General features: G+C 36.5%; 1 protein-coding gene across 4 annotated transcripts in view; it reads right to left on the bottom strand.

The window, feature by feature from the left end:
* Positions 1-15,555, bottom strand: part of LOC149788612 (uncharacterized) — a 57,493-nt gene that overhangs the window by 29,608 nt on the left and 12,330 nt on the right. For all 4 annotated transcript variants that reach the window (XM_089974683.1, XM_089974684.1, XM_089974682.1 and 1 more), the window contains 3 exons: positions 10,427-10,570; positions 8,207-8,447; positions 4,491-4,621 (listed from right to left, as the gene is read on the bottom strand). In XM_089974683.1, coding sequence (XP_089830809.1) covers positions 4,491-4,621; positions 8,207-8,447; positions 10,427-10,570 — 516 coding nt within the window. The remainder of the gene's footprint in view (positions 1-4,490; positions 4,622-8,206; positions 8,448-10,426; positions 10,571-15,555) is intronic.

Here is a 15,555-nt window from a genome sequence, read left to right as displayed (position 1 = left end):
TGTTGATAAAATCAGATGAGATGGGCAGGTCAAAAGGTTGACAGAAGAACACTGTTGATAAAATCAGATGAGATGGGCATGTCATAAGGATGACAAAAGAACACTGTTGATAAAATCAGATGAGATGGGCATGTCACAAGGATGACAAAAGAACACTGTTGATAAAATCAGATGAGATGGGCATGTCATAAGGATGACAAAAGAACACTGTTGATAAAATCAGATGAGATGGGCATGTCATAAGGATGACAAAAGAACACTGTTGATAAAATCAGATGAGATGGGCATGTCATAAGGATGACAAAAGAACACTGTTGATAAAATCAGATGAGATGGGCATGTCACAAGGATGACAAAAGAATACTGTTGATAAAATCAGATGAGATGGGCAGGTCAAAAGGATGACAAAAGAACACTGTTGATAAAATCAGATGAGATGGGCATGTCACAAGGATGACAAAAGAACACTGTTGATAAAATCAGATGAGATGGGCATGTCATAAGGATGACAAAAGAACACTGTTGATAAAATCAGATGAGATGGGCATGTCACAAGGATGACAAAAGAACACTGTTGACAAAATCAGATGAGATGGGCATGTCACAAGGATGACAAAAGAACACTGTTGATAAAATCAGATGAGATGGGCAGGTCAAAAGGATGACAAAAGAACACTGTTGATAAAATCAGATGAGATGGGCATGTCATAAGGATGACAAAAGAACACTGTTGATAAAATCAGATGAGATGGGCATGTCATAAGGATGACAAAAGAACACTGTTGATAAAATCAGATGAGATGGGCATGTCATAAGGATGACAAAAGAACACTGTTGATAAAATCAGATGAGATGGGCATGTCACAAGGATGACAAAAGAATACTGTTGATAAAATCAGATGAGATGGCAGAAGAGCAACTACCAAAGAAGATCTTCTATGGCAAACTGTAGGAGGGAAAGCGATCACAGGGTGGGGAAGATATCACACAGGTTCGATTCACATGGTGCAGTCCCATCCATCCTGGAGCTACAGACTTTGAACTGAGGAGATTTGCTGGGGCAGTGCACTAGTGCGAGCAGCATAACTGCAGCACACACTCTACTGATCAAGCAAACCCAAGCAGCATATCCTACTAAGTGTGCCACAGACAGTTTAGAGCACAAATTGGTCTGATCAGCCACACTCATACTCACAGAAACCAAACCAGTTAGTGATGTCATGGTCATCTTTGAACTTGAAGGGCAAAAAACAAAATACAAATAAGGAATAGAAAAAGAAATTATGAGAAAGTGAAGGAAAGGTAACTAAAGACCTCTGTGTAGATTTGTTTTCTGAAAAAAGATAAATATATTTAGAGAGGAGGAAGTGAGTTTGTGTGTAGTCAAATTTACACAAAACACAGACAATAGGTAAGAATTTTGAAATAAGAGGAAAATTCCATTCATAAAGAGGAAAAGACAGGGAAAATGTTGAATGAGTATAGAACAAAAAAAAGTTTAAAACAGATGCCTAATACTTTATGATTTACTCCCCAATATGCCTTAAATTCAAAATACAAGATAAAAGCTCAAAATAGTATCAACCATGTATGTGGGTCATTTAATGTTTATCATTTTTCTTTTCTTCCATAATACACTGAAGCATTTCCTTAGTCTGCACAGCTTTCAGTACAAACAGCGAATAAACATGGCCTGCCTGAACTTTGTAAAGTTTCAAGAATACATGAATGATCTTAACTGGGAGGCATGATAATCCACCTGAATGACTTCTGAATAAAACATTGTGTCATTGGTTGTATTAATTAGAATAATCAGATTAGAATATAACAAAAACACAACATAGTGGTTTTCAATATTTCCATTGAGTAAAATGTGTCAGATATATGTATGCCAAATAAAGGCTACCTGACTGAATACACACAATTTATAAATTAAATGCATTTTCCCTGGTTATATCACAATCTCTTAAATGTTGTGATATTATTTGCTCATATCAACTGAAATGTACAAATACTAGGCAGGCATCTTTAGATGCCACAAATTAATAGCTTATTAACCTAATACGAATTGTAATAAAATATTCTTTCCCACACTGACTCAAAGCATGATATGTTTTCTATCTTGAAAAAAGTATGCATATGCCACTTAAATCTTCTAAATTAATGAATAAGCAAGATCACAAATTATACCTATATAATATTAATGAAATTCTATGTAATAACAATGTCAGTCATTAAAACCACTGATGAAAATATTATTTTTTTAGCTGTAAACAAATTTATGCCAATCCTTTTACTTGCTGAATTGTATGTAATGATACTATATGTATCACATAAACTCTGGTGTCAACCTGGTGCTGAAAGTTTGTAAGTGGGGACAAATATTAGCAGCCATCTTTTCATTAGCACCAATTTACACTAAGCATGTGAACTGATGAACAAGTAAATGTTACCATTATAAAGAACAAATTCTCTGAATAACATCTTGTACATAATTTGCATTGCAACAGCAATATTTATTAGCAGCAATTCATTTTTTGCACAGTTAATAATCCCTCACTTTCGAATAAAACGACCACAGTTAATGCATCTAAGTTGACATAACAGTAGCATACATGTTATTCACATTAATGTTTTGTTTTTTTTACAGTCCAGAGTAATTACTCTTGCTGCAGACAGATTCAAGTACAAACATGCTTATTTTAATAATAATCTTGCACAGTAATTCTTATAAAAGATTTTAATGTGCAACTGAGACAGTTCTTGTATAATGTACCTGTACTTAAATGTGTCTCGTGTATTACACAGTGGAGTTATTGTATTTTGAACTTTTACAGGGGGTCACTGTACTCTGGGGTTGTGTAACATAGATAATGGGCTTAATGGAGATGTTGGTTTAAAGAATATTTACTGGTTTACTCTGTGTGAGGGGCCACAGATTCTAAAACAATGGGCCAGAAGGAGAGGGGTATTCTTGAGGGATCTTTCAGCGGCTGTGAGGACTGAAACATGAGGCCATTGTTTAACAATTTGTTGACAGCTGCAGATCAGAAATATTCTTGGATCACTGACTGGATGCCACAAGATAACATCATGTATGTTGATGGAATATATATATATATGATATATATTAGATTTTGAACCAAAAGGTCAATGTCATTATATGAATGACAATCTAATGCATAATAATACATGCTGATACATTGATCATATCTGTTGACAAATCCATAGTGATCATATCTGTTGACAAATCCATATAAAAATGATATCTGTTGACAAATCCATACACTGATCATATCTGCTTATAAACCCATACAGTGATCATGTATGTTGATAAATAATACATGCACCGATCACCTGATAAATCCAGATATGTCCATTTATAAAATCCAGACACTGATTATGTCCACTGATGAATGATATAATTTCTGATTATTTAAAATTCATGCTTTCATCAAATCCACTGAGGAATGATACCATTTTGATATATCCACTCAACCTTGCTCACACTAGTAGGGTTGGGTTTTCAACCATCATAGTTTATGAGAGGTGGAACATGGGGTATGAGGTAGGATGTCACAAACTGGTTCACTTAATTTTAATTTATAAATAAGCATCTCATTCACATGACTGTCAAGTGTCTTTGCATGATCCAATTTCACTTATTTCATCTTATTACAATCTACTTAGCTACCACTGAAATTGGGGGGGGGGGGGGGGCATGATGGTGTACAGTTTCTAGGGCACTATTACAATCAATATTGGGGTGCCTATGCCCTTTGGAGAGACAAATAGAAAACAATAAACAATTACTTCTTGTAGATTTGTACCCACTTCTCCCAATCTATGCCCATGCTTTTGTACTGTTAACTGTGCTTACAGCTGATAAATAAAACACTTTAAAACTTCTAAACAATGTTTTAGCTAACTGATATAAAGTCAATGAAGGAATAACACTACAACAAACACATTCATATCCTGTTATTTTGTCATAATTATTTGAAAATTTGTACATCCATTAACAAACTGTTATGTTCCACCATTATTATTCAGACTGAAAGGTCATTTTCAGCCAAAAGTGTGTTAAGGAGCAGGCTGTCATAGGCACTCAATTACCATGTGACAATCTGCATGGAAGGACTTGCCTTTAGGACTAATTTAATGTGGCACTGAAAAGATACAGGGAAGTGAAGTAATGAATGATATCGTTTATTTAAATTCAAAGTTCAAAAGTTTCAACATTAAATCCTGTTATAACTGAGGGAAGTAAAGAATGCTATGGAAACATTTATTTTATATTTCAATGTTATAAATGTTTTTCACACTTTAATGATGATAATGTGTGTTTGCATAAATTTTTTTATGATGCTACTGCATGCTTACCCAGATGCTATCAAAAATTTCTGGTAAGATCACTGGTAGGTAGAAGGAAGATCAAAAGAGAAAACCGTATGGGGATAAATTGTTAGACAAAAAATAAATTAGAGTACCTGCAGCATCATAGACACCAATGCTGTCATAGCAACACATGAACCAATACATATGGGATCTGCATGTGTTGTTTTGCATATCCTTACTGTGTTTTCCTGCACCTCATGCTGTGAGTGAAAATATGGCACACCTACAATAGAAATACACAGATTAACTACATTGACATAAAACTTGTAGAGCTGAAATTACTTTTTTTTTAAATGGCTACCTATCTACATAACAATCTCTGACAAACCTAAAAACCTTAAGCATATACATATGTGCATTTCTCGAAGCCTCTATGAAGCCATGTAGGTATTATTCTTTGAATTCTCAAGTTCTACCTTTCACATAGCTGACAAAACTGCTTGGCCCTAAATCTGCCTTATGCTGTCCTTTATTATTAGATAACGTTTTCACCATGCAAGATATAGTGGGTCAATTTGAAGAATGGCTGATGCATTTAGCAGTCAAGATTCATAATACAATACCTATAACTTGCTTCAAACTGGGCACAAGACCATCAAGTCATAGGAAAAAAGTTTTGTGCAGAAGATAAATTTTTGACTGTAAATTGTATTTGGATGAGTAGCACAATGGTATAAGATACTCTACCTACATAAAGTACGTTGAATCAAAACCTTTCTTTATTAACACTGCCATTTAACTTTAGCTGCAAACGGTCTGGAATAAAGTGCAAAGTTTTTTTAAGTAACAGTAGCCTTGACCTTGAAGGTACAAACATCTTGGGAATTGACTTGGTAGATGAGAACACATGTACATAGTTTCATACAAATGCATTCTGTAGTGATTTGTTAGTGCTTAAACTCTTGTCAAAAAATGAAATGCCACTTTTTACCGAGCATGATCGTTCATCTACTAGCTCCAAATGCAACAGCATTTTTCTTGGGAAAATTGCAATAAATCATGTACCAAGCTGTGGGAAAATTGCAATAAATCATGTACCAAGCTGTGGGAAATTGCAATAAATCATGTACCAAGCTGTGGGAAAATTACAATAAATCATGTACCAAGCTGTGGGAAAATTGCAAAAAAATCATGTACCAAGCTGTGGGAAAACTGCAATAAATCTTGTACCAAGCTGTGGGAAAATTGCAATAAATCATGTACCAAGCTGTGCGAAAATTGCAATAAATCATGTACCAAGCTGTGGGAAAATTGCGATAAATCATGTACCAAGCTGTGGGAAAATTGCAATAAATCATGTACCAAGTTGTGGGAAAATTGCGATAAATCATGTACCAAGCTGCTCTGAAATCTGATATTATCATCTGAAAATGAAATGTACAGGCAAAATTCTATTTTTAGTATGTGATTTCAATCTTGTAGCTATTAGCCAAAACACTATTAGTGATCTTTCTTGGACTAAGGAGATTATAAGTACTTAAGTTAATTGAAATCAGTTCACTACGAGTTATTATTCAGATATTAAATGCAATGGCAAAATCTATTTTAGCAACAGTGACCTTGATCCTGAAGTTACAGACCCAAAAATCAAAAGGTTCGCTGAGGGAAACACATGCTGTTTGGTGTTTTACAGGTTTAATGACATTTTCAGTGTAAGATACATGGCAGCCAATAGAGACAGAAACAGAGAAATGAACCATGGGAAGCCACTAGGACGTTTTCCACATAAAAACCTGTATTACATGAAATTTTATCTAAATAACTTTGGTTATCATCCAGAAATTAAAAGCTTATATTTAGCAATTGCATTGACATTGGAGCAGACTCCAAAATCAATAGGAGTGTTCCTTGGGCTATGGGAAACATGTACAAAGCAGCACTGAAACCTGTTCCCCAGAACTAAAGTTACTGACTGGAATGTCCATTCATTCATCTGCTTGTTTGATAGGTTGACTAGATGGAAAACAGTAAATTATAACCCTTGCAACTTCCACTAGTGGGGTATAAAAAAAAATTCCCTCAAAGGGACTGACACTCAACAGTTTGGAAATAATTTCCTGTAATTCAAGATAAACCATTTCTTTTTTTATAACTGCTGAATGGTGGAACCATCCCTGATATTCTTGAGCAATAAGATTTTAGGCCTCTATGGCTACAATACTGGATTAAGATCTGGGCCATTTTCATTTTGGACAATAATAAAAGACTGTTGGTGGAAACCCAATGTCAACATGGCAATACATTCAGGAGAATTAGTGACAAGATCTTTAATACGTTCATTGTGTTAGCTATATCTGAGGCAAGAATGACACCATTTTGTTCAGGCCCATCTAGATACCATAATTAGTCTACTGAAAAACTCCATGTCAATATGATTTTCCATTTAGGGGTATATTTTCAAGATGGCTGGCAAGGTGGCCATACTGGATATCAGATCAGCATAATTTTCATTAGTATGAACTAGGCATAAGTAGCCTTTTGGAGAAACACCAATATTGACAAGACTTTCTGTCCAGGAAGAGTAGCTGCTCTACTCAATATCACAATTGTACAATTTAAAATTGACCTGACACCATAAAAACACCATCCTGATATGACTTTCTGTTCAGAAGGAGGATCAATAGATTTTCAAGATGACTGCTGTGATAGCCATGTGGTATGTCAGATCAGCACCATTTAGAACCAACTAGATATAAAAAATCTTTTAGTGAAAACACCATGCTCATATAATCATCTGTTCAGGTGGAGTAGCAATAACATGATTTGAGATGGCCTCTGTGGTAGCCATATAGAATTTCTGGAAGAAACATTTTCATTTAGGACCAACTAGTAGACATCACAAGAAGTCTTTTGGCAAAATCTCACTGCAATATGACTTTCTGTTCATAAGTAGTAATAAACAAAGTAGTAATAAAAAGATTTTTAAGATGGCTGATATGGTTGCCAGACTCAACATCTGATAGGCACCATTTTCACTTCTTGATATTGTAAGAAGTATTTAAGTGAAAACCCCAGGCAGATATGATCATCCCTTCAGGTGGGGTAGCTACAACAAGATTTTCAAGATGGCCAATGTGGTAGCTATAGATGTCAGGGTGGCACCATTTTCATCTTGGGCTAACTAGGCATCAAAATAAGTCTTTTGTGAAACATTCATGCCAAAATTACTTCCCGTTCAGGACGTGTGGCAAAAACAAGATTTTTAAAATGGCTGCCATGGCAGCTACACTGTACATCTGATCAAATTGGCACCCTTTCCATTTAGGTTGCTCCTGTTGTTTTGGGTTTAATGCCACATCTCAGTGTATGATAGGCTATACATGGTGGAGAGTATAACTGATGGAGAAAGAACCGTGGAAAACCCCAGTAAGAACCATTGACCCATGGGAAGCTACTGGCTAACTTTCTCACATAACCACACTGGCTGAGCCCAAGACTTGAACTCTCACAGAGGGAGCTGATGGCAGTAATCAGTAAAGGTGATCGCTTTAGACCACTCAACCACCCTGGGCCTACTTTTCGGACTAACCAGAAACCTTAAAAAAAATTTGTGAAAACCAAGCTTATGGTAAAATAATGATGCATGTTGGACAACGCAGGATGGGTAACAGACCATGCCCTAACCTCATCTGGTCTATGATCAGTATAGTGAGAAATAGAATGTTCACCTTCATAAAATGTACCCAATGGCATCATCTTGTCAAAACTCTATTCATCAATTCAAACCTTTTAGTCATTATGATAAGAGAGTTTAAGCTACTTTGTAAAAGGATCCATCAATAGATATATTTAAAAAGACAGCACAAACCTAAAATGGCAATGTGAACCAGTGCCCCATTATCTTGTCCACGGGTTTTAGACTCTGTATAAGGGTATGTGTTTACACTCTCTGTGGAGGATAAACTGCTGGTGCTGATCTCACTGGATACACTGGACCTGTCATCCTCAAGATGGAACTGACCATTTTGAAGAACTGTAATCAGACCTTGATCAAGGTTCATTCTGGCTGCAGCATGGGGGTTGATTAGGAAGTCTTCCTCATGGCACACCTGTACAACACAGTGTCAATCACCTCATTGTGGAAAACAAACCGATGCATAAGTTTTTTTTAAATTATCTTCGGAGACTATTAAATTATCAGAATACTTTATTTAAACTGACATGTGGATATTATTGCAATATATTAGTTTTACCTTTCGTCCAACATTGTGGTTCGCACTGTGGAAAAACAACACAAATACTCTCTACTGCCAAAGGTTATGAAGAACATGCACACATATGTTGTAAACTTGCTTGTTAACCAAACAAAACGGTGGCAAATCTTCATTGATGTAAACAATGCAGACATTGCAGCCATGCAAAGAATCAAGGGCAGTAATGGGCATGGGCAACATGTGTGGGGTGTCCCAGTGTTCTGCAATGCTCTGGTTCACCTTAATGGAAGGTCAAATTCTTGTCATACACTCAGAGCACTTTCCACCTGGAAATGTATCAGCTATGTAACAGCAAAAGGTATGGTAATACTAATATTTAAACCAGAAAAATTAGTACCCATGAATAATAATGAATTCACAGTATCAACATCTTAACAATGGTTTCTTAGACATATATTTTTGTTTCATGATCTACAACTTTTAAAATCTAATTTATCATCTAGATTTTAGTGTTTAACTTTCTTGTTTGCATACAAGAAGTAATCTGTCTGTTTATGAGTACAACTTTCTCTTCTAAGTAAATCCATTTCAGGCAATCTCAAATTCAAGTTAGTATTACAGTGCTTCATTACTGAGGGTGGCTTTGAACAGTTGCGAATGTTCACTTAATCCATCCTTTGACACTGTGACCTAAATTGGCCAAATTAGGAACTAACTTGGCATCCAAAATATCAGTCATATAAAATATGTACCTAAGTTTGTCAACCAGAACTGAGGTAAGAAATTACACTCATGCACTTGTATGTAAGAGTGGTGACAGTGGAAGGGCAAGTCCCTCTTTAAGATATCTGTCTGACTGGAAAAGAGGCATTTGAAACAGATTCAGTATTAGGTAGTGTAGGTTGGTGACAGTCGAAGGCAAGTCCCTCTTTAAGAGATCTGTCTGACTGGACAAGAGGCATCTGAAACAGATTCAGTATTAGGAATAGTACAAGTTAGTGACAGTGGAATGGCAAATCCCTCTTTAAAATGTTTGTCTGGACAAGAGGCATTCAAAACCGATTCTGTATTAGATACAGTGTAAGTTAGTGACAGTGGAAGGGCAAATCCCTCTTTAAAATGTTTGTCTGACTGGATAAGAGGCATTTGAAACATATTCTGTATTAGGTACAGTGTAAGTTAGTGACAGTGGAAGGGAAAGTTCCTTTTCAAGAAGTCTGTCTGACTGGATAAGAGGCATTTGAAACATATTCAGTATCAGGTAGAGTGTAGGATAAGTTGTTTGTTTGTTGTTGTTGTTCTTGTGGGGTTTAATGCCATTTTTCAGTACACAATAGGCTACACATGGAGGCTAGTATTAATGGTGGACGAAGAACCTGGGAAAACCCCAAAAAGAACCACCAACCCATGAGAAGCTACTGGCAAGCTTTCTCATATACCCACATTGGCTAAATCCGAGACTTGAACTGGAGCAAAAAGAGGTAATCCGTAATGGAGAGCGCTTTATACCACTCGGTCACTCAGGACCCCTGTAGGGTAAGTACCATTTATGCATGACAATCAAATGTTCAGGCCATCTGTCCTACAGTACAAGTAGCAACTGACATGTTTTTTAGCCTTACAGCATTAGCACTTGTATTTTGCTACCTCAGATAAAGGAGATTATTTTCTGCCCCTAATAAAAATTCATCAATTAGAGTAGACAATCACGTAAACCTATCTTACAAATTTGCTACCCAACTGAAATTCAAAATAAAATTCTCCACAAATGATGAATTTTTCTGTGTAACCTTTACAAAATTTTACCAAATACTTTCATGAAATTTAGTATAAAAATAACAGCTAGTGAGGAAATGCCACATTTCAACTTGTACCTTCTGTACAGTTTCACTGAGGACGATTCCCTCTGTGTCCCCAAGCTCTGGGAATCCTTTCTGGACCCATGACTGTAGTCTCTTTGCAAAGTCAAGTTCATCCAAAACTCCTGCCCATGCCAAAATGCACTCGAGTACTAGCACCTATAGGAAAGTGAGATACATGTAGAAAGTTGGATCAAATGGTTAATTTAATCCATTATGAACATATATACAACTCTTTCAGCAGCAGAACAAAAATACTGTTTTAAAGGCCATCTATCACACATACTATTTTTATGGCTGAAATTGACCACTTTTAAAAATTAAAAAAATTAAACGAGAATTTTTTTTAAAAAGATAATTATGTTTTTCCAAGAATACATACCCAATCACATTATATTAGGAATATAAGCATGCTACCTCATGAATCCAGCCCTACTAAAAGATGAAAATAATCCTTTTCTATCTTATATAGACAAAGGGTAATAACTTTTACTGTTATCTCCCCTTATCACTGCCAGGTGCTGCTAGTATTTTAGCTGAGTGATATAATAATGATGATTCTTACATGGGAGGGTGGCTAGGAGAGTTTTTAAGTAATGTGATTGGGAAAGTATTCTCAGAGAAACAAAATATACTTAAAAATTTGATTTCTCCTTCAAATGCATTCCCCAATCATATTACATTAGGAAAATAGGTAATACAAGGAGGGAATGATGAGCATCTGATTTCTACCTCAGTTATCCTTTCAGGGAATGATTGCTGGATTCCCCATGCGAATGATAACCCATTCTCCTAATTATATAAGCAACACAGCCTAGGATCACTTCATCTGTGACCCATACATACGGTTAAAATGATATTAAAATCTTCTTACCAACAAAATTTCACTGGCAAATCCAGCAACGTTGACAGGCTGTGTTGATTGTTTGAATTGGGTCTGGTGGTCAACTGGGCTGCTGCAACCAGACATACCAGACTGAAGCTAAATCTTTGGGATAAAAACTCATAATGGTTGTCTGCACGAAAGCCAAAAGCTTCCACTATAACTCAGATTGAAACATTGCATTCTAATGCAAGGCTTGCAGTGATTGCTCTAATGTCTTAAGAGGTAGTCTTCATGAGGTGACTCTGATCGTGTACACCAAGTGTATTTATCATTTCAGCCATGAAACAATGGCTTGAAGGGTGATATCCTATTGCTGGCTTTCACTGGAAGAGGCACTTGCATGTGCCATAACTTGTCTTTGTGTGTTTCAAATAGTGCAAGAGTACACAAACAAGATCTTGCATGGCCACTGCTCTCAACCTGTCTATGGAAGAGAAAGAATAAATGATGACTCTTTGATTTGATATCAGAAAACATGTTTTGTATGAGAGTAACTTTAGTGTAGAGTGGGCTAAAAGCTCAAATTGAGCCATGTTAAAACACAGGACTGATTCCATGCTGGAAACAAAATGATGTTGTCATTATTGGGTTTAACACCATTTTTCAGGACTAGATAGGCTATACATGGCAGCCTGTATTAATGGTGGAGGAAGAACCTGGGCAAACCCCAGAAAGAACCACTGACCCATGAGAAGCTACTGGCAAGCTTTCTCACATATCCACACTGGCTAAGCCCAAGACTCGAACCTACACAGACAGAGGTGAGATGGCAGTGATCAGTGACAGAGAGCACTTTAGACCACTCGGAACCCTGGGGCACCTGAAACAAAATGAAAGATTCTGTCTGACTGAGATCATAATTGGCTAAAAGATCCGACAGATCTTTATCATGCCCAATATCACATCTATCATGATGCCAGAATGTGTCCTGTATCATGGTGCAGTAGCCTTTGATAGTAATTGGGGCCGGCTGTTTCTCTTTGAACAGCCAGAGAAAGAAGTCTGCCAGTTGAGAGATTAAGGTAATTATGTTGCTGTTGGTACGACACCAGTTCCTGAAAACACGCCACTGTCCCTCATAAGCCTTCAGAGTGAAGGGCCTTCTTACTCTTGGGATTCTCTCCACAAATGATGGTTTAATTTGTTTGTCTCGTAAGGCTATCAAGACAAGAGGGAAGCATAAAGAAGAAGATGGAACACCCATGACTGGTGGCTTGAAAAGATTCAAGCTGGTTGAACTCTACCTGAGCAGATCTATCACTAGATCAAGTAGACTCGTAACCCAGGACTTGTCCCATCTGAGAAAGGCTATCAGAATCATCTTGCATTTCTGACCCTATAACTTCTGGACTATTTTCTGTACTAAGACAGTTGGGGGGGGGGGGGGTAGATAAATGCCTACAACCCCTCCCAAGTGAATGACAGAGCATCCACAACCCAAACTTCTGGGTCTGGAACTGGAGAGACTTGTTGCAAAGGATCATCCCCCAAAGTGCACAAATCTGAGTAAAGAACAATTGATGGAGACCATTCCATCTGCAAGACTTGACCTGTTGCAGACACGGAGTCTGCCAGAAATGTGTCTGATTTGTATGACATGGAGATTGTCACACCAGCATAGAAACTGCCAAATCAGAACAATCACATGGTCTGGTGATTTGGTGACTCCTGTTTGTTGTTGTTGTTGTAGAGTTCAACGCCATTTTTTTAGCACACGATAGGCTATACATGGTGGCCAGTATTAATGGTGGAGGAAGAACCCCGGAAAACCCCCAGAGAGAAACATTATTTAATCTTGGTACTTACATAATTCTCTTTCCATTTTCCCACTGCTGCTGAGTAACCTCTTTAATGGTTGTGATGTTTGTTCAAGTCCTTTCAATAAAAATTTGTTTTATTCGAGTCTTTTCTACATAAAATTGTTCGGCAAGTCCCCCCTCTCCACTGCACCTGATTTCGTCGAGTAGAATAACCAACTTTCTTGTAAAATAATATGTCTCCGTTTATGTGATGACATGTTAATGTTTGGTAATGATTTATTCTGACATTGCTAACTGTATGTGACTTAAGTATGCAGTCAAAACTTTTGTCGAGTGGATGAAATTCATTCTTTGTAAAGGAAGCAATAAATGTGTTGTCACATAATCTTCTAGTCTTTGTCTGGTACCCTGATCTGTTCAAGGTTAATTTCTCTGTGCGAATGTTAATGCACAAAATCTATTTTTAGCCTATGCTGACCCTGTTATGATCTTGACAATTATGTCTGGTTGTAATCATCAAAGAGAAGAACTCGACAGATGTATGAAGCCCAAAACTCTATCATAACATTGTTGAGCCCATTTACTGTAAACGTCTGCTTTTATGGACAATGATACAATATTAATCTTAGTGTTACATGTACTTTAGTCAACACTTCTTTCAGTAACGGAAACTTGACATTGGGAGACGTATCAATGATAATCTGATTACTCACCTTATGCCACGATATGAATTAATTGTTGGTTCTGAATACATTTGAGAAAAGTGGCCGCTCCTGGGGGGAACATTTTCCATTTTTGTACTAATATGCTGGCCGCGTTAGAGGGGTGGCCATTCTTGAGGGGTACTTTTGAATACAAACTCATCGGTGCCAAATGATTCTGGCCATAAGAAGCGGGTGGCCACTGGTCAGGGGGGCCGTTCAAGAGGGGAACTACTGTAATAAGACTTAAATGGTGCGTATGGCATAGTTTCTCAGAGACTGATGAGATATCAATGTTTTGAGAATTCTGTAGCTTCCCAATGGTTGCACCAGTTCATGTGAATATGCTTAATTCGATGCAAAATCAATAGTGTCTATTGTGAAGTACAGATGCAATATATGGTGTATATAAGGGGAAAATTAAGTGATCAGATCGATTCCGATTTTTGGAGTCACAGTGGAACTGTTAGTAATTACTCAAAGGAATTCTGGATAGTGCCATCTTGACAACATCATGGTTCTTGAAGGACCAGTACATTTCTGGTACTGAAATTTATTTGGAACTTTTCAGACATTTAGGACTTTCATAGACCTTTATAAGGACTAGGTTGGATTCACTTCATAAGACAGTTGTTCCTCTCATATTTTTCAATCATAACTTTCAATAATAAAGATGTTTGTTAAGTTTTACAAAACTTGATGATTTTGCTTTTCCTGTTGCTTAGTTTGTGACCACAGAATCCTAACAAACATCACATGTTATCATTACGAATATCAAGTACTGAAATGATAACTAATGTGGTAAATGCATGTTATTATTATGAATGCCAAGATCTAACATGTTAACTAATCTGATCATTGTTATGTTTGACATTCCCTCATAACACTGCAGATAAAGAAAGATCATTTATCACCCTGAAATATTCAACAAGACCTTTGCAAAAGTATGAACACCAATAGAATGATCATCAATCTTCTGCTGAGTGTAAAGATGAACACAAAACTTGATCACCTTCAAACCTTCCAATGAACTACTGAGAGCTGGAAAGTCTGCATCTACAAGTTACTGCTGTGATCCACTGTATACACACAAATCCCTTTCACTCCCGTCATGTACAGTATGTTTTAACTGATGTGATCCACTGTATATACACAAATCCCTTTCACTTCTGTCATGTACAGTATGTATTAACTGATGTGATCCACTGTATATACACAAATCCCTTTCACTCCTGTCATGTACAGTATGTATTAACTGGTAAAAGTACCTTTTAAATTTACTGGTGTTCTGTGTTATTTTATTATTCTTCAATTCTAGAGAGTAAGTGTATATCTGTAAAGTGTCCTCTAAATTAATAAATTCTAAAGTTAGTAATATATTGTCAATCTTTTGCATTTTGTACTGGTCATCAATTTCCACATGCAAGATTTAATTTCCATTATGTTTTAGTAAGTTAAATGCATAGCACAGTACTGTTTTTCACATCATTCACATGTATCACATGTATAAACCCTTGTGTGTCCAGATGGTTTTGATGCATTTATATTTTCATTAGAACATTATGTATAATCACAGCATGTTTTGAAGACTTAGTACAAGTCAAGAAGAAACATTTACATGCAGAAGATATGATGTGGTTTGCTAATGATGAACCATATCTCTTTGCTACGTAAATACATAATTAAATATATCCCATCATAGAAAACACACACATTTTCTTAGCTCCAATGTCATGGGATAGCAAAAGAGGTAACATATTTAGTCCAACTTTAACAGCGACATTAATTAAACCTCTA

This window comes from Sinohyriopsis cumingii, chromosome 11 (assembly GCF_028554795.1).
Source record: "Sinohyriopsis cumingii isolate HCF-2022 chromosome 11, ASM2855479v2, whole genome shotgun sequence".
Taxonomy (NCBI): Eukaryota; Metazoa; Mollusca; class Bivalvia; order Unionida; family Unionidae; genus Sinohyriopsis; species Sinohyriopsis cumingii.
The sequence above is the reverse complement of the archived record's forward strand: the minus strand, read 5'-3'. Positions and strand labels throughout refer to the sequence as shown.